The sequence below is a fragment of the Aulonocara stuartgranti genome (genome assembly GCF_965226115.1).
Source record: "Aulonocara stuartgranti genome assembly, chromosome: 6".
NCBI lineage: Eukaryota > Metazoa > Chordata > Actinopteri > Cichliformes > Cichlidae > Aulonocara > Aulonocara stuartgranti.
In genome coordinates, this window is record NC_138944.1 from 12725593 (window position 1) to 12745695 (window position 20103).

A 20103-nucleotide genomic window follows, 5' to 3' on the forward strand; every position below is an offset into this window, starting at 1 on the left:
TTCTCGGCAGTGAAACTTGCAAACGGTGGTAATTAAAAGTTCGTTATTACACAAATATCAACAGCCTTTTAGATTCAAAACTGGCTTAACTGTTGCTAGCACAGATTCAACAAGATAAAATAAACATCTTGGTCCATGTTGATAGCCACACGCAGTTGCTGCAGATTTGTCGGCTAGACATCCATGAAGCCAGTCTTCCCCTTCCACCACATCCCAAAGGTGCTGCGTTGGATTGAGATCTGGTGACTTTGGAGGTTTTTTTTGACTACACTGGCGTGTTCATGAAACAAGTTTAAGAAGTTCTGAGCTTTGTGACGTGATTAGATATTTGCGTTAACAAGCAGATGAATCGGCGTAAAGTGTTCAGTGTTTGTTCGTTAATATTAAAACTGATCTGGTCAACAGATAGGAGAGGAGCCACTATCGAGTGCTCAACATTTGTAGGAATTCCTTCAGGTCCACTGGAAAAGCATTTCAGGTGAAAACCTCATAAAGACCTCAATGCATGTTTAATGCATAAATTAAACATTTATAAGTTTTAAAACAAAACTGAAGACATCAAAATTTGAAAATTAATTAAAAACAAAAAAAAGAAAGAAAAAATTGATAGGTGTTTTGCCTTCTAAACAGTAAATATTTTAATCTGGTCAAATGACACCTTAGATGTATACTCACTGTAACATTTCAAAGATGCAAAGAAAAAATGTTTGAACTGCTATGCAGTTTCAATTTTTCTTTGGACACTAACTAAAAAGTTGAATAATAAATACTTAATTAACTTCAGTCTTTTTCTTACAATTGTCTAAAACGTATTTTCTCGATGAATATTAAACAAACATCCACAGAAATGTATTTAAAACTTACAAATAGCATGTATTGTGCAATGCAGTATAAAGGTGTACATAAAAACCATGTTGTACATCTTCAGAAGAATAACATCTTCATAACAAGCCTGGGAAAAACTTAAACAAAACAAACAAACAAACAACCCCCCCAACCTCTTATCATACTATAGCATCCATAGATCCAAAGCAGTTTTAATCATGTTTATTATACACCAAACACCGACAACATTAAAACCACCTGCCTAGTACTCTGCATGTCCCACTTGTCCTCTAAATGGGGCAAAGGTCTTGTGGGTTGAATCTTTATAGTAAGGCAAGGCTGGTGCTGCTGTTGGGGACTACTACCACATTGTTGGGTATTCTTCATGTAAGTGAGTTGTAGTTTTAATGTTGTGACAGATTGGTGTATATTTAAAGTTACTTAATACCATTTTAGATTATTTCATTCATAAAAAAGAAGAAGAACAACAACAACAACAACACACACAAAAAAAAACTAAAAATGTAAATTGTGTATGTTCCATACAATTGGAAATGCAACATCCGCACAAAATTGATAGAAAACTAAAGTTACAATAGAAAGAAAGCAACAGAAGCAAGATTCAGCTATAATTTGGTCACAAGGTTTCTATAAATAGACTATTCCATCCATCCACACCACAAGCACAGAAGGAAGGTTCTAGCTTGTACAGATAAGTTTTGGAGATTAATTCAACCTCGATACTATAGGCACTGTACAAAAGAGAATTAGGATTTCTGGCCCATGCACTAGACCCACTCCCACTTCACATGTGTTTCCGGATTTTAATCTGACTAACAGACTTCAACTTTGGAAAATAATAACTGTACTTGTATGTTTGTTAGACCACAGGGACAAAACTGCCTTGCAGGTTTTAATGATTTTGTTCTTTAATATATTCTTCTGGTTGCATAGTCTAACACCATGCTGGCTGCTCCAAGTAAAGCTGGTTCTTCCAAGTCTGATGTTACAACCTTGATGTTTTGGACAGAGAAGAGCGCTCTCTGCGAGATGACATGCTGCACTGGCGCCTGGTAGTAAGAGGCCAAGACTCCAGACAGAATCACCTGTGAAGGGTTGACTATGTGGAGGATGTTGATGATGCCCACACCCAGTGCAGTGGCGGCTAAAAAGGGTAAGAACACATAAGGAAGTTATATTTTATCTTTTTTTAAATATATCTTTTAAAACATTACCACATAATCTAAATAACAGGCTGCCTATTTCCATCTGTTTCCACGTGTATGCCAGGTTTTGAGATTTCTTTCATATAACAAAAGGGGTGTGTTATAAACGGTAACACACGGCTGTGTTAACCCCACAGAAAAACTCCTACTCAAATAATGCCTACTGTAAATGTAAGATGCCCAGTAATATGTCCACGAGTAATTTATTTATAGTATTGACTCTTAAGTTAAATTCAGGCTGTTGTGTACATGTGAAAATAAATCAGATTTAGACTAGAGATGGACCGATCCAATATTACGTATTGGTCCGATACGGACGTAAATTACTGGATCGGATATCGGAGAGAAATAAAAAAAATGTAATCCGATCCATTAAATATTAAAAAAAAACACCTCACAAAACTTGGCGACATGGCGTAACTCGGCCCATAACCGTAGCACGTCGGAGCAGTGTGCTCACATGATAGAGCGGCTGTGTGTATTTGTAGCCTCAACCAGCATTTCATCTGTGATCCCAGAGAGAAGCAAAGCAAGTGTGTAAGTTCATCTCTGAATGTTTGTAAAGCATTCCCATGTTAAGCTTAACAACTGATATATGGAGCAACTGCCTCTTCTCTCTCCCTCTCCTGTTGCTACTTCAATCATGAAACTGCTTAATGATCAGCTGATCGGCTTTTCTGTCGCGAGTCCGTCTCTCTTCTTTGTTTTTGGCCCACTTTGCACCAGAAAGAGGAAACCAGTGGCTGAACAACAGCAGCACGTTTAAGCTTGATAAGCTGCTGTTAGAATTTATTTAATATTACTTTCTAGACCAGGAGCTTTTTCTACGTAGCTGACGGCTGGTAACTGTGCAGGGGCGGATCTAGCAAAGTTTAGCCAGGGGGGCCGATAGAGATTGAAAATGTGACGTCATTCAGGGGTAAAACCGCAAAGAATTCTGGGAACTCGTGGCAAGAGGTACTAGCGCACGCAGGCTTTCAATTGAAATCAGTTATACAGCGATAAAATGAAACACAAAAATGTCAAGAAGCCGTTGTATTATTAACTGCAATAGCCGGTCGCATGACAGCCACGGGAAGCCGACGGGTAAAGAGATCGGTTGTTATCGGATTATGTCGTTGAAGAGAAATTGTTCGAGCCATGTTTCCGAAGTAACAAAGAGGCGATGGATGGCCTGGATTGCAGCCATTCAAAGACAAAATATAACGTCCCAGAACACTCCAGCTCACATGTTAGTCTGCTCCAAGCATTCCCACAAAGGTCAGTCTGCTGTTGTAGTTAATGCGTCATTTTTCTTAACATAATTGGTGATATAGGTTACAAGCAAGTCTGACGCTGAACAGAAATTGTCGCGCTATGCTCCTTTGTTTATTGTGCATAAACAGTGAATTGTCCTGACACAATATTGCGTTTCGCTTCTGTTATTATGGTACATTGACAAAAACATATACTTTTATTCACAGGATAAAACAGGTTTTTTGTATCACTAATTGTCCAGTACGATTACAGCATACAGTATTATTGTCACTGCTACATTTCTGTGATGGGTACCAGAAATTATTTCCACTACTAATTAATTACCGTTGAGCTCAAAGGTCCTATTAATAAACGGTTAACGAATGTGTATTTATGAAGACGATTTGTGAGACTGGTAAACTTATGATACGTACGATGGTCTTTCGTTCTACACGGTGCATTTCAAGGTCCTGTACCCATCCGTCAGTAAACTGTACCTGGGCTTGTTGCAGTGACCGGAAGTTACTAAACTTCATGAGTGTATGCACTCACTCCAAGAAGCGTATAATTATAAATCTGAGCGTGGTGAAAGTTGGGCAGCACGCTAACGTCTTTTGTCCACTCTGTGTGCTCGTAAGGGTCTGACCCTTTCACTCCTTTGATTTTTTCCTCGTATCTTTTCTTTGTCTTTTCGTCGAGTCTGTATTTGTACGGACCGGCATTGTTCTCCTTCGTTTTGTACATTCCTTTTTTGGGGGGGCAAAGAAAAAGCAAGAATTTATTGGAACCGGAAAATGAACGTTTTGCGGTGCTGCAAATGCTTGCATTTGATGCGGTACTTGGATTGTTTTGCCACGAGTTCCCGGCATGCAATGCGCGAAAATCACGTGGTCTGTCAATCTCTATATGGCATTCACAGGGAAAAGGGGGCACAAAGACATACTTTTCTTTCTTATTCTCATTTAAAATGTCTAGCTTTTAATAAATAATTATCTGAATCTTACACCCAAAGTTTTAATCTGATGTAAGAAGTCCATTACTGTATATAGTAACTGTTAAGTCTAATATACCCTAGTAAGCTATAGTGCTTTTTCCTTTGGGAAGATACCATCTGTGCAGTCTGCAATTCTGTTGAAGGAAGATGTTGAATCTATTTAATTATTCTTGAAAAATAATTTATTTCTGTGCATTTTTTTCCAACCTGCATCAAATTAAAGTTGATTACGTCGAATCATGAGGTGGAGGGTGGGGGGTGGTTCCCTATTTTTTTTTCGCTGGGAGTTTGCAACCCTGTTAGTTAGGTTGCTTAATATTTCTGCTAAGTACTCTTTAAAATACCAGAATAGTAAGGATTGAGTAGGTTTAAGTTTATTAGATTGATCAGTATTACTGAACTATGAAATATTTTGGGTGCAGTGTATTTTTTACATACAGGTATAACAGAATAGCTTTAGTGTTGTTGTTTATTTAAACTTGAGTATGAACTTATACAAAATGCAGCAAGATATTTAAAAAAAAGAGTTTTATTGATTAAAAAACACTATATCGGATTCATATCGGTATCGGCAGATATCCAAATTTATGATATCGGTATCAGACATAAAAAAGTGGTATCGTGCCATCTCTAATTTAGACCACTGCTGAGGTAGAAATATTGTCAACCCCATTTTCAAGCTAGGTGAACCTACTATTCTCTACTATTTTCTCTGTGTCCTTTGTGAACTAACCCTTGGTCAGAACAGCGTCGGCTTTGGAGTTTCCCATTTTGGCTGCACTGACAAGATGTGCAGCAGTGATTGGCTCTGAGAGTTTCATATCCATCCCCTCCACCTTCAACAGATCCTCTGTAAAAAACAAACACACAAACAAACAAAAAACACATGGATAATGAACATGGATAATGATAAATGGAATGAAGCCACTTGAGACATACAACAAGAAGGGTTATGCTTAATTACTTCCTGACGTCGTTCATTCCTGTGCTGGATTTAAACTGACTTTACAGCTTAAGAAACAGGAACTAGCATTGCAGGATACAGTTTTATCTAAATAATACCAATCTCACTGTTTACCAGATTATCATGTGATGGATGACTGAGTTGCTAAACAAAAACTCAATAAATATATATTTGTTTAAAAAGATTATAGAATACAACATAAAACCATAAGAGTTGAGGTACAATTTTCTCTACCCCATCAAGAAAATACATGCCCCAATTTAAAAACAAACAAACAAACAAACAAAAAAACCCACCCCGGCCTTCTGTGTAAAATGTAAATAAAAACAGAATACAACACTTTCCCAAACCCATAAACCCACATTTTACTCAAAACAGAAGATATAAAATCGTATCAAACATTTTAACAGAGTCACTTTACTATATAAATACAGGCCATTTACCATTTACCATTTATTTAATGAAAAATATTTGCTCATTTTGAATTTGATGCCAGCAACGCATCTCAAAAGTTGGGAACTAATTATACTAATATTAACTGGCAACAGGTCAGAAACATGATTGGGGATAAAAGGTTGACCACTCCATCTATCAATGCAGGTTAAATCTCTATCACTCAAAGAAGGAGCCATGTGTTAGCATCTGCTTAAAATTTCCTGGGTAAACACTACTTAGGCTACTTCTGTGCTTACATTGAACTTATGCTGTTTCAGTACTATTGCACTATAATGCTGATTGCTGCTGCTACCACTTAGTGTCAATACATTCACACTCTTGGGTAGGGATGGGTACCGGTGTCCGGTGCCATGATGGCACCGGTTCTGACATAAACGGTAGTAACCAGACAGAAAAGCAGCGCACATTTCGGTGCTTTATTTCGGTGCTTTTTTTTCCTCAGCTGTGATACACTTCTAGCCAATCATTTTACCTTTGCGAGGATAGTAGGCAGGGCCAGGTACGTACGTTCTTTTAGAGCAGAGCTACAGATTAAAAATGCCCAAAGCGAAGCGGTCAAAGTCTGGCTGTACTTCACAGCAAAAGATGCAAACTCATCAACCTGCAACTAGTGCTTTAAGGTGATACTGTCAAAGGAGGTAACACCTCGAATCCGATGAAACACCTGGCGACGTATAGCGTTTTTTTTTTTTAAAGCCGAGAAATGCACAGTATTTGATAGCTTGCTGCGAGACCTCACACCGAGCACATCTACTGCGGGTGGGTTGCCTGTTATTGGACCCGGATTTAGCAACATCCCCCAAAAACCCGAAGAGGAGAGTCCTGGCCCCTAGCCCTGCCAGTGTAGCAGAAATGATGACGGGTGATGATGGCAGCAGCAGCCGTTCTTCTCTGCGTGAGTAGCTTAATGTTGTTCGTGTGTAATTTACGTTGAGTAGGCTAACCACGTTATTATATTAATGCATGTAAGGTGAATTAGCAAACATCATCATAGCTACATGCGGCTGTCTTCTTGTTTGATGGCAGATACTCCCTTCACCCTGGCCAAAAAGGCTAAAATGACCAAAGAAAAAGTGGAAAACAGCTAAACATGAGAGGTTTTTGGACAAAGTTTGTGTTTTTTCCATTGTTTAAGCACTGCTTCCAGCCAAGAGTGATACCATATATGCCCCATAGCTGCAGAAAAGGCTAACATTGTTATCTTTCTACAAAAAACCAGCTAAACATGAGAGGTTTTTGGACCAATTTTCTGTTCTCCATTCTTTAAGCACCGGTTTGAGCACCGTTTGAGCACCGGCACCGTTTCAAAAGTACCGATTTAGCACCGGTATCGGATAAAACCTAAACGATACCCATCCCTACTCTTGGATAGTCTGTCATCATGACAGCAGCATACAAGCAACATGGATATGAACCCTGCTCCTGACGACACTGACAAAGTATTTTCATTTCGTTAGAGGCGATCCTGCCAATGCTCTATTATAAAAAAAAAAGTTGATGGTGTAAAATTTAGTTGCACTTTCTGTTGCTCTGGTATCGTAAGAAAACTTGTAAAAGATTATCTGCTGGATAAAGATTTATTTTGTGTTTATGTTTTTGTGGAGAGATTTCAATTTTTACATTTTCAAAGGTTTCTAAAGCCAAGTGTTGGTAAGCGCATAGCCAATATCCACTATTAAAAAAAACAAAAAAAAATCTCTCACCATCATGCAGTTTTTTGGCCTCTCTCTGAAGGGCCATCCCAGATGCATAGGCCTCTATACAGCCACGGCTGCCACACATACACTCTGGGCCTTCCAGGGAAACCATGATGTGACCCAGCTCAGCAGCACAGAAGGTACTACCATGGACCAACTCATTGTGATGGATAATTCCTCCTCCAATACCTGCACACAGAGTCAAAATATTTTTTACTTCCTGAGACTTAAATAACCAGACGATGTAATTTACAAAAAGAATAAGGCAGTAAATATTATTTCAGCTGTAAAAATCATCATCGCAGTTTGTTTGAATTCATACAGGTCTCACAGTTATCATTAGTGGTGCAACGGATCAAAAATCTCATGGTTTGGATCGGATCACGGTTTAAAGTCACGGATCGGATCAATTTTCGGATTAGCAAAAAAAGAAAAAAGACAAAAATTTAACATTTACTTATTGAAGTATTTTTTGCCTGTTAAAAACATTCACCTCAAGACTCATTCCACACAAATATTTAAAAAAAAATTATGGTACAATATAGGGCAGTATAGGGCTTTGTATCTACCACTCAATTCAATTCAATTTTATTTATAAAGCGCCAAATCACAGCAACAGTCAGCTCAAGGCGCTTTATATTGCAAGGTAGACCCTACAATAATACACCATACCACTCATTATATCGCACTCCGCTGTGATATAATGAGCTGTCAACGTTGCTTTCCGTTGCCCTGGAGGTCCACCCATTTGTAGTAGTTAGGGCAACAGAAGATGCCTGGGACAGTTCAGCCACAACTTAAATCTTTTCCTGCTCATACATGCTTGGAACGATCTTGCCACTAAAGTGGACGCGAACGGGATATCATAGCGTGGCTCAAGCACGTTCATCTGCACCACTAGTTATCAAGCAAATAGATGAAGATCCTCATCTGAAAAACTTTAAAAAACAAAAACTTCTCACCTGTTCCTGTGATGACTGTGACAAAGTTCTCCACTCCTTTGCCGTGACCAAACTTCCTCTCTGCCAGTGCAGCACAGTTGCCATCATTGTCAACCCAGACGGGTAGGTGTAAAGCATCTGATATGGGCGTTCTTAGGTCCACAGAAGACCACTCCTGAATCAGCTTTGTGGAGTGAAGGACCACACCATCTTGGGGGTTTACACGCCCACCAGTGGACACTCCTAAAGAGCAGAAATAAATCTGAAATTGTTGTGCTGGGTTTTTTTCCTATGTGTAAATGTGTTTTAGTATTAGTGTGTTTTCATACCGACACCAAGTATTCTACAGTTAAGGCCCACAGCATCCCGCATGGCATCATTGCACATCTTTAATATGAGTTCCATTCTGGCCTCGAAAGTCTTTGGATTGGGCTGGCTGTATTTCTTCACTATGGTGCCCTGGAAAAGTTTAAAAAACAAAACAGCAGAACAGACAAAAGCTTTTGAAAGTGAAAATGAAGAAACATTTAAAAAAACATTTAAAGTTTAGTGTTCATCCAGCCTACCCTCATGCAGACAATAGCCACTCTGAGGTTGGTCCCTCCCAGGTCGACGGCCAAAGCACTTTGTGTCTCTAGGATATGATCAATGTCCTGGGAAATCGGATCTTTCACAGGAGGGAAGCAGAAGGTCTTTTGGAGAGGCTCGTCCAGGTCAATAGAACGGAGAAACTTGAGAATACGAGGCACTGCGTTGCCATCACCATAAATCTTAGAACTGATTTAAACAAACAAACAAACAAACAAACATATTTGCGTGTTTGCATATTTGCATATTTGCTAATATAAACATTTTTTAAAATTTTGTTTTGACTCCAAATACAGTTCAGTGCAACCCATTGTTACATTATTACCTTCTCCTGATTCTCAAACCTTTTTTTTAAATTATGTCACAGACAGTGACTCTGCCATAACCCCTTTTTTAAAAATAATTTGGATAAAATCTGCCTTATAGACGAACAGTTTGGTAAAGTAACACAGTTTTCTTCTTTCTAAGACTGCACACAATAATCACAGACGTATGTAACAGTCACCTGCATGTCTATTGTTGGTTAATGAGCCTGACCTGATTCTGTACAAAACGTGTTATGTTAAACATACCATAGGATATACATTAGGGCTGCCACAAACGATTATTTGGATAGTCGACTAGTCACCGATTATTTTTGCGATTAGTCGACTAATCAGATCATCATCCATTGGACGTAAAACGTACAGCTTATTGCACCAGCAGCATCTGCTCTAATATAACTATCATTAGCTTACAGCTTTAAGTGTTTAAGGTCTGTGCTAACTAAAAATAAAGACAAGATGATAGTTTATTAAATTTTAATGAAATTTGCAGATTGTTTCGGTGAAGTTTAATAATCTCCTTGCTATCTAAAATATAACAGGACACCGGAGTAAATTCTGGAGCATCTCACACTTCTGATAATCAGCTGTCTGCTTGATGTTTATTTAGCTGTGTAAAAACTATAACTTTAATCTCAGCCAAACCGATTTACTCAGGAACAAATAAAATACTAAAAAAAAGCCAAACAATAACATTGTTAAGTTATCTAAGTGACTTATATATCATGTTTAACCTGAGTAGCGAAAGACAGCGGTGGGTTTGAAAATGATTTGCCAGGAGTCCGGTGTTCTCACGGCTCTAGTGAGCCTAGCTCCCGGCTCGCTATCGAGCTAGTGGGTAACAGACGTCTCTGAAAACGTCAGAGCGCTTTTGAAAATATGTGGTGTCCTGATAAACTGAGCAGATATTTGAGGTTTACACAGCTACATTCTCGCCTGAAAATATGTTAAACGTTTATTTTGTGACCCAGAAAGAATAATAAGAGTAATATTAAAACTAACTAGCTGCCGCCATTGTTGGAAACTGAGCTGGGCTGCGCTATGAATTCTGGGACACAGCTTCTTCTTCTTCGGGGTTTAACGGCAGCTGGCATCCTTGTACATGCAGCGCTGCCATCTTCTGTTTCAGTCCGTTATTACACTCTTAAATCCTGCTACTTATTCCTGCGTCTTTTGGGATCTTACAAAGCTTCAAACGACGCGTCGACTATTAAATTAGTCGTCGACGATTTTGATAGTCGACGTAATCGTGACTAGTCGACTAATCGTGGCAGCCCTAATATACATCTTGCTATTTCCTGCTACTTCTAATATCTTAAAGGGCTTTAACAAAGACAATTCATCAACTGACTCATTTGATAGATATGCTGGCACTGTAAGTAAAGTTACTGAAAATATACAGCAGTTCCTTCATTGAAAGAAGGCTTGGCAAATGAAAATACACAGTTAAAAATTTGGTCAAACACCCAGGGGACAAATGAAGATTGTACACTGGCCATACCAGGGGTATCTCTTTCCAAACTGCAGCTCCAGAGCATGGTAGATTTTATTGTGAGTGTCGGCATCTCTGACATGTAAAACATTTTCACCTGGGAGAAAAAAAAATGTCCTCAAGTTAATAAGAAAAACAACCTGAGACAGATTTAGCAGAACAATACAGCTTGGCAGGTTGAGGAAAATAACCTTGATGTTTTTGTACTATTTTGTCTTCCAGCAGCCTCAATCCTTTAAATGTTCAAGGACAATTAATTCATGTCCCAGTAAATGATTCTTTCCAGCTATACCACACATAGTGACATTATATTACTCAATCATTAACATATACTAAAAAAATAAATAAAACATGAGTCTCAGTGGAGTCTTTTGGACTATGATGACCTGACTGTCTACTAATAGTGCTGGGTGTTTGTCTCCTGGAGATGGGATTGATAGCGGATATTATGGGAATAGTATGAGAAAGTTCATGATGGGATAATCATTCCCTGTAACTTGTTTTCACCTTTTCCTCTTGATATTGCGTGACTTAAAAAAAAAAGAAGAAGAAGAAAACGTTGCGCCTTTGTTTAGCTCCTGTGAAGCTTATCTGAGATAAGCTCAGGGCAATTGACATTCTTGTTACACCTACCTGTTTCTCTGCCTGTTTGTCTTGTTCCCAGGTTAATGACAGGTGTGCCAAAGGCCCCAGCCTCTCGTACCCCGCAGCTGCTGTTTCCAATCATGCAGCCAGCATGTGACACAAGCTGGATGAACTGCTCAAAAGGAATGTGCTTCACTGCTCGGAAGTTTGGGTGTTGCTCAATCCCCTTTCTTCGCATAACACGTACCATCTCCTTACTTCCTGTTTATAGGAGAAATGCTTATGTTATTTTTCTCAACTTTTGTTTGAGTGTCCAAACCTTATTGAAAAGAGGACTTTAAAAACAGTAAGCACAGGTGGAGCTAACCGGCATCAATGTTGGGAAAGAGGATGAGAGTCTTCTTGTTGAAGGAAATCAACGCATCCAGCATCAGCCCATAGATTTTAATAGAGTGCTGGATGTTCGTCGTGACCGGGTGCTGCAATGCTACAATATAGTCACCTTCCTGGACCTTGTCATCTGCAAGATGCAAATATCACATAAAATACAAACGTAGACTTATTTCTCATTAAATAATTTTGTCCTGTGAATATATTTCTGCATACCCAACCAGCTTTTGATGATATCCATGTAGTCCTCTCTGTGATGAGACAATAGCAGCTTGTCATATGAAGGGCAGCCAGCAAGGAGGATACGAGAGTGGTCCTCACACATAGCTATGAGGTGCTGCTCTGCCATCCGTGTGCAGCAGGCGTGGTAATGGGCCAGTTTACTGATAGCATGGCGGATTGAGTCATCAATTGTACCACTAACCTGGAACAAGCAGCACAGGATAGAGTTAAAAAATAATAATAATACTGATGTAACCACCCCCATCCTCCAGTAGCTAGTGTCCCCTATGTTTTAAATTCTAGGTGACTCCCTTCTTTTGTTATCACAAGATTTTCAGAAAACCTGACCGCTGAACTTGATCTCAAGGTCAAGGTCACCAAAATTCAAACTCCTCTGGCATGTTTTTGAAGATGCACCTATTGTATGAATTAGAAAACTCTAGGTGACAACTTTTGAGATACTGTTATGACATAGTTGGGTGTCCAAGCTGTCCACCTGCCCAGCCCATCAGCCTTTTACAGCTGAGGGGTAAAACAAAAAGAAGAAAAGATTCTGCACTGGCAGAATGCATAAAAAAAATCTAAGTACTTATGATGCAATATTGCCCCCATATTTTAATTTTCTTTTCATTGTGTGCTGCTTTCAAGAAATGTAATTGCCTCTAATGAAGGAGAAACTGTTCAACTGGGTTTCCTCACCTCTCCTCCCTCCAGGTGAAGTATTCTAATATTCATTAATGCTGCAGCAGTAGCCAAAGCGAGAGCATCGAAACGATCACCGTGTACGACCAGGATGTCAGGTTTCAGTCTCTGTATAACATCAGGGAGTTTTACAAGTGCCAGCCCAACGCTTTCCACCATGGCAGCCTCGTCCTCTCCTCTCACAATAGTGTGGAGCTTCGAGCCAATGTCAAAGTCGTCCTGCTCAATCATCCGAAAAGTGTTCCTGCAAAAACAAAACACTTCGGTAAGTTGCAAACAGCACAATGTATACTGAAAGTTCCAAATCATGGGATGGCAACAAAAGGTTTCATTTTTGCAATGTTTTTGAGATGCAAGAAAGAAAGAAAAAAGACTGGAAGCTTATTTTTGGAACTTGGCAATGTGAGATTCAAATTTTAAATGCTGACCAAGTTATCGGAGTTATCTTTTGCACACAAATATTGAGTGAGTATGGAAAATATGACATGTCTCTATGAATATTCTAGGCTTATATACTCGGTCTTGCTTAAAACATGCAGACCATTGTTATACTGTCTGTGCAGTTGTTTGACTCCTTTACAAATGTTCGAATCCCATCCGTTAGACACCAAAACTGGATAAATATCACAAATCTCTCAAATCTCAAACTCACTATTGATATCAATGTTTTTTTGCCGTCACTCCACAACTGTAATCTTTTCCTCAGCAACCAAACCCCATGAGTTGCTATGTAATTTTACTCCTAGTAAATCAGTTATGTGGTTTGGATGCACTGGTGTCCTTCAACTCTTCATTTATTTTACAGGTCACCGAGCAAACAAAATGTTGTTGGCTCAGAGGGCGATCGTGGCTCAAGAGTTGGGAGTTCGCCTTGTAATCGGAAGGTTGCCGGTTCGAGCCCCAACTTGGACAGTCTCGGTCGTTGTGTCCTTGGGCAAGACACTTCACCCGTTGCCTACTGGTGGTGGTCAGAGGGCCCGGTGGCGCCAGTGTCCGGCAGCCTCGCCTCTGTCAGTGCGCCCCAGGGTGGCTGTGGCTACAATGTAGCTTGCCATCACCAGTGTGTGAATGTATGCGTGAATGGGTGGATGACTGGATATGTAAAGCGCTTTGGGGTCCTTAGGGACTAGTAAAGCGCTATATAAATACAGGCCATTTACCATTTATTTTGTGAGCATCTTCTGAAGGTCCACAAGTGAAAAAGAAAAGAAAAAGTGGCATTTGCAAAGGAAAAAAGTTGGGTCGTCTTACCCGTAGTCATCAATGAGATGTGAACCAAGCACCACAACTTCCAGTTCAAAGTCTTCTGGGTGGGATTTGATCCCAGACATGATGGGGGCCAGCTTGGAATAATCTGCTCTGTTGCATGTTGCCACACACACCCTCAGTTTCCTCTTACACTAAACCAGAAAACAGTGTAACCACCACACGCACACAAAGACACACACAGACAGTTTTTGTCATTTTAATTTAGTATGCAAAACAAAGAAATACGTCTCTCAGTTATTTCACTGAGGTCTGAAGGAATATTATCATCTCCACACATCCTTGAATTTCAACTTTATACTACATATGCATCTGCTTCACAACAACTATATACATTTTTTTTTTAATTGAGCCAAGACATAAAATCATACCTGATTTGACTCTCCCATCTTTTCCATTGATTTCTTCTCTTTGTTCCTTTGCATTCTCAGAAAATACTGCTCCTGGGGGAAAAATAAAAATGCTGTAGGTAAGATCAAAATAAAAATGTGTAAAACATTATCTTATACATTATTTTCTTTATACACAACACCCACAGATCATACTCACTTGGGCCTTCCAAATATTCAGAGGCTGAAGCATGAAAATAAACAAAACTACACTAAAAATGATTCATATTTAACATGAAGAACACACGCTAACACATTATTTACCCGACAGAAAACATGCTCTACAACAGTGCTTTACTTTACAAGGCCAAAGTGACGCACCTAGTAATGTGACGTAAGAAAACCTGTAGCACCAGCTATGCAGCTAATAACACTTTCAGCTTAACAGAAACACAGAAAGACGTATGCGAGAACTTTGGATTGGCAAAGACATAATTTATAGTACTTTTTAAATGTAAACTGTCCTACTGTCTTCTGTGAGAAAAAATTTATTGCTCCTCTTCCATTCACCCATTATTCTGAATAAATACCAGATCCTGCAATATGTCATTTTAAAGGATTTATAGCTCCTCCAACATGATGATAGCTCTGTTTATTCACTAGACAATATTGCTTCCATTTGCTGCAAGGAAGAAACCATATCAGTTGTGTTTTACCAGTCTGTCTATATATTTAGGCAAATGAGGTATATCACTAATGCTGGTAACATATAATATTCAAGGTTCTTTATTTGTCACATGCATAGTTATACAAGTATAACACACAGTGAAATGTAGCCTGACACGCTCCTCGACATGTGCAAAAATGTGTTGTTGTTTTTTTTACTACAAAGTTATCTGGATAAGCCAGAACTTTGTATTACATTTAGTTGGTCAAATTACAAAGTCTCAAAAAATGTCTCAAAAAATACTTTTTTTAAAAAGTCCAGGATAAGGTGGAGGAGGAGCCGTGGCATGGATGAAGGTTTCAAAACCCTGTTTGTCCATAATGTGCTTGAGATGTTCTGTGAAAGAGCTTAACAAAACTACAAGACAAACAATTTGGATGGCGTATAGAATTTAGTCCAAGTTTCTACATAGTAAAAACATATCTAAATCATAATTCTGCAACTCAGAATGACCAACCCTAAAATGTGTCCAGGTAGTTCAACTGCAACACAAATGCAGCCATAGACAATATAAGTATTAACAGGGGGGTAGTCCAGAGGCCATTATTATGAATCAGGATTTTGGCTTATCCAGATAAGCTTATGGTTAACCCGGGTTTTTTGTGCTATAAGATTAGAGATCAGCAGCAACAAATCACCACCTATTGACAAATTCATTCTTAAATGCAACTTTATTTTAAACTGCAGGAATTACAGTTACTAATCCACACTAAGAATGCCCGTTCAATCACTGAAATTGATATCACTTTTATCGACTCATTTATTAAACTGTGGGACAGTAAGCTTCAAGTTTTTAAATGGATCCAGTTTAAAATTTCAGAGCAATTTCAGAGGTGATGTGTAGCCATCACCTTAAAAATAAAAAGCAGCACTGAAAATATGCTAGGCCATACATTAATTAACTGGAATTAAAATGTTTATCTTACTGCTCTGCACGATAAATAACTAGATTTATGCAGCAATTTCTTCTGCCAGTGTTGCATTTTATAATAATAATGATTGGATTTATATAGCACTTTTCAAGGCACCCAAAGCGCTTTACAATGCCACTATTCATTCACTCTCACATTCACACACTGGTGGAGGCAAGCTACAGTTGTAGCTACAGCTGCCCTGGGGTAGACTGACAGAGGCGAGGCTGCCATATCGCGCTATCGGCCCCTCTGGCCAACACCAGTAGGCGGTAGGGTAAAGTGTCTTGCCCAAGGATGAAACGACCAGGACAGAGAGCCCGGGGATCGAACCGGCGACCTTCCGGTTACAGATACGCTTCCCAACCACGTTCGCCCCACTGGTTTTTATTTGTTCTTTATAGATTTTCAATCACCATTTGATAACTTCTGTAGAACAGCTGTCACTCATAGGGATCGTTTTTTGTGGAGGAGGTCATATGACCTGTGAAATACTCCTTTTAGCTTGGGTTAAGTTACCCTGGGTTAAACACTTTTGTGCGCCTGTTTATCCTGACTGCTAATGTAAAATGCCCTGGTTGTGATGATCTTGCCTTGTAGTACTGTCTAAGAAACATCCTCTGTGTCTTTCTGCTGCTTAAACAGGTAGTTCCAGATCCTGCTAGTCTTAAGGAAACAACCTGAACGATGTCATTTAAGGGATGCAATAGGCACATAAATGACACACCTAAAAACACAATAGTAAAAGATGAGCCTGTTCAAATCTTGACATTCATCTTCCTTTGTCACTAAAGATAAATAAGACCAATTTACATAAGGACATAAGGGGTAAAAGTTCCGAGCTGTCAAATTTGTTCTTAATTTTATCAATTTCTATGATCTCTGCCTTATAGAATAATGTTATGGTTACAGATTAGAGAAAAAAAACAAGTTTGAATTCAATTCAGTACTTTATTGTCCCACAAGGGGAAATTTGTTTAGCACCAAGGGCAATGTATAGTGTATACACACACTATATCGTGTATACAATATAGTGTGTTAAATCTAAATAAAATCATAAATAGATGTTATTCAAATTATTTAAACCTATGTTTACATATAAAAATGCAAATAAATCGTGAAATTGAGAAAGATTTGAATATGAAACTACAACCAAGTTAGTCTATCGTTATACAATAATGTAACTAAAGCAGTGATGCTTAACATTTTCTTTTCCTTGGCATTTGAGTACAACGGTAAAGATGTAAACATTTCACTTGTTAGCATATAGCTCTAAATCAACAGTCTTGCTCTTGTCAGGTGCTAACACCATTTTAAAGCAGAAATCCTAAAACTTGAGCCAATATTTCTTCCACAGAACATACAGCTAGCAACTCACAGATAGTCAGTGTGTTGTTATCATTATGCTGCCTCTGTTGCAAACTTTTGAGTTTAATGGAAATAACACAAGAGAAACTAGTAAGCTAAGCATGGCCTTGAAGAAATAACTGCAGCTAGTCTATTGAAACCACATCTGACAATCAAGGTTTGAGACTGAGAAGCTGAAGTATCATAAGATGGTCCTACCCTGAAGGACAGAGCCATGAATCTAGCCACTGAGCTCCACTGAAAGTGTTTACTGGGGTCACAAATCAAATGGGTAGTAGCGCTATTTTCCATGTATAGCGTTCTACACAATCCACTTCCTTCTGCTAAAATAGCAGGTATAAGGTGTATCCACATTGGCTTCACTTTCAGGCCTGGACCACTACATCTTTCAAATATAGTATGTTTTCAGTAGCATTTTGTAGCTTTCCATCATTGCCTCCAAAATCAAGTATCTTGAAAGAAATGTGGATGATGTCTGTTGTTAACCGTTAAGTAATAGAAAAGCTGGTTTTGTTTTGTTTAGAATGAGGGCTTTGCTGCAGGAAAAGGCACCCTCACTTTAATTATTAAGAATTCAATCAGCTATCACAGCAGTGTGGTGCACCATGTTCTTCAACCCAATTTCAACCAAGTATTCATGCCAAGTGTTATATCTGTGATTTAGTTAAAGCAACATTAATTCTGGTGTTACATACACGGGTAAATCCTGTAATTTACCCTAAATTGTATTCAGCATGCGGTTGGTTCCACTCAAGCATCACAAGACAGCATCAGCAGCCAGCATTAAGGTATGGGAGGGGGCAGGGATGCATGCAGAACGCAAAGGCAGGAATGACACAGCAATAGGAGGCAGACAGAGATGCTCAACGTACAGAAGGGAGAAAAGAAAATGAGCAGCAATAATCAGATGATGATTTAAAACAAACGAACAAAAAAAAAATATATGGTATCATGCTAAATGACAAAAAGGCCCATCTGACTTACGTGAGGACTTATCTGCACAGAACCCAGATGCATATCCATGCCACACCTCTACAGATTCTTGGCTAAAAAGCAATCTTTGATTGTTATTATTATATTCTTATTATCCAAGGATTTGTTTTTGCCGTTATCATGGACGTATTGAGGAACGAAGGGAGAGCATGCGCAACCCAGCACACAGCAGGAGAGAAAGGAAGTGAGAGAGGTAGCGCGACACAGACATAGAGCTGGGGGAGGAGCAGGAGACGAGGGTAGGGTTCAATTGAAATAATGCCAATGATTCACCGAGTATGTGACAGCAAACAATGAAGAACAAAGGCTTGGCACTTCATACTCTATATCATATGCCTCTAGTTATTATGACAAAATAAAGTAATTCCCTATTGCAGTAATAGACATGAAATTGTTAAGTGCTGTTTTTCATGACCCTGTTTAAAAAAAAAGAAAGAAAAAAAAAACATCTATGCAATGTTAAACTAAAATGAAAACGCATAGTAATGATTTACTAATAATTTCAAAAAATATTAAAGCAGCTTTAAATAGTGTTTAGCTGCCACTGTACATTTAAAAGGTGCAAGAATTTTACTCCAATTAATTCAGTGATTATCAAACCAAATCTGCTGTCAGCATGAAACTGAATTGAACTGCACAAACTAAATTGAATTACATTAATTAAGTCAATTTAAATGAATGATTAAAGGGGTCATAGTAGGGATAGTTACAGGAAAACATTTATGCACAATATATTGATACAATAACCACTACTGCAAATACTGACTTTGAATTTATACATATAAACATTAACTTTACAAATATATTTTTACCTATATTTTTTCAAAATACAAAGAATAAAAAAAAAAAAAAAAGACTACAACATTATATTTAACAAATTATTTGACAACTAATCTTTTAGTCTGTGTCACAGCTTACCTATGTCAGTAGAAGAAGAAAAACAGATTGAAATTTACCGTTAGGCCCTAACGATCCTTTTTCTCTCTCTCTGAATAATTAACGGTCATCAGTGCTGGGCCATGTGCCTAAAAACATGCAACATTCACATTTAAAGCAGCACGCTATTATTCCTATGAAGCTGAAAGTATTTATCAAAGTCAAATAGCTGGATACAAATACAACCTCGACTTGTAACTGACCAGTAGGGAAAGGTTACATTCAGTGGTGGGTCTAATTATTAACCTTTTGTAAGCAGACATGTGCAACTCAGGCAATTCTCATGTTCAGACAGGTTTTGACCATTCTCCCTATAGGGCATGAGACTTGAGAGAGAATCATAAGAGGAGGCAACCATACTATAGTTTTTAATTATGTGGGGATGTCTGAATAAAGTCATGAATGAGGGACATTTCACAACTGACAGAAACGTCACTATGCATTGCATCTCTTAAAACGGCTTTAAGGAAGCAATGAAAACAGATATGTTTATGTAGTGAAAAATCACAATATCAGGATCTGCTGTCAGCATGAAACTGAATTGACAGCTCGTCCTTGCATCAACAGCTAACACTTTAGCATGCAAACACGCAAATATTATACCACTTGTAAAGGATCCAGTTTTGCCTGGGCCCAAGCTGACTGAAGATCAATAGGTGAAGCTGAAAGCTGCGTGGTCTTATACAAAAATTTGAACGTATCTTTAAAAAACACACTAAAGAGGAGTTGGAGAATCTAGCTTGAAATCTGTGTACAGTTCAAAAGCCAGTCATATCAATCACTGAATGTAACAGTGAACTCATCTCCAAATGTTAGGTGTACAAAGAGATAACCGCTTATTTCTGAAATATATTGGTCTTTATGCTATTCAATAAATACAAATAATTCTGAATGTAATGTATTTTTCAATAAATATTGAAGCAGGACTTTCT

General features: G+C 38.5%; 1 protein-coding gene across 1 annotated transcript; it reads right to left on the reverse strand.

Moving 5' to 3' along the window:
- Window positions 1-852: 852 nt before the first annotated feature.
- On the reverse strand, window positions 853-14350 carry gne (glucosamine (UDP-N-acetyl)-2-epimerase/N-acetylmannosamine kinase). Its single transcript, XM_082536415.1, has 13 exons — window positions 14279-14350; window positions 13893-14041; window positions 12639-12885; window positions 11934-12141; window positions 11695-11847; window positions 11376-11588; window positions 10752-10839; window positions 8906-9116; window positions 8669-8798; window positions 8361-8582; window positions 7405-7587; window positions 5015-5131; window positions 853-1990 (listed from the first exon to the last, which is right to left on the reverse strand). Exons 1-13 carry the CDS (start codon window positions 14330-14332, stop codon window positions 1755-1757), a joined length of 2211 nt encoding a protein of 736 aa, XP_082392541.1. The 5' UTR covers window positions 14333-14350; the 3' UTR covers window positions 853-1754.
- Between the last annotated feature and the right edge of the window lie 5753 nt (window positions 14351-20103).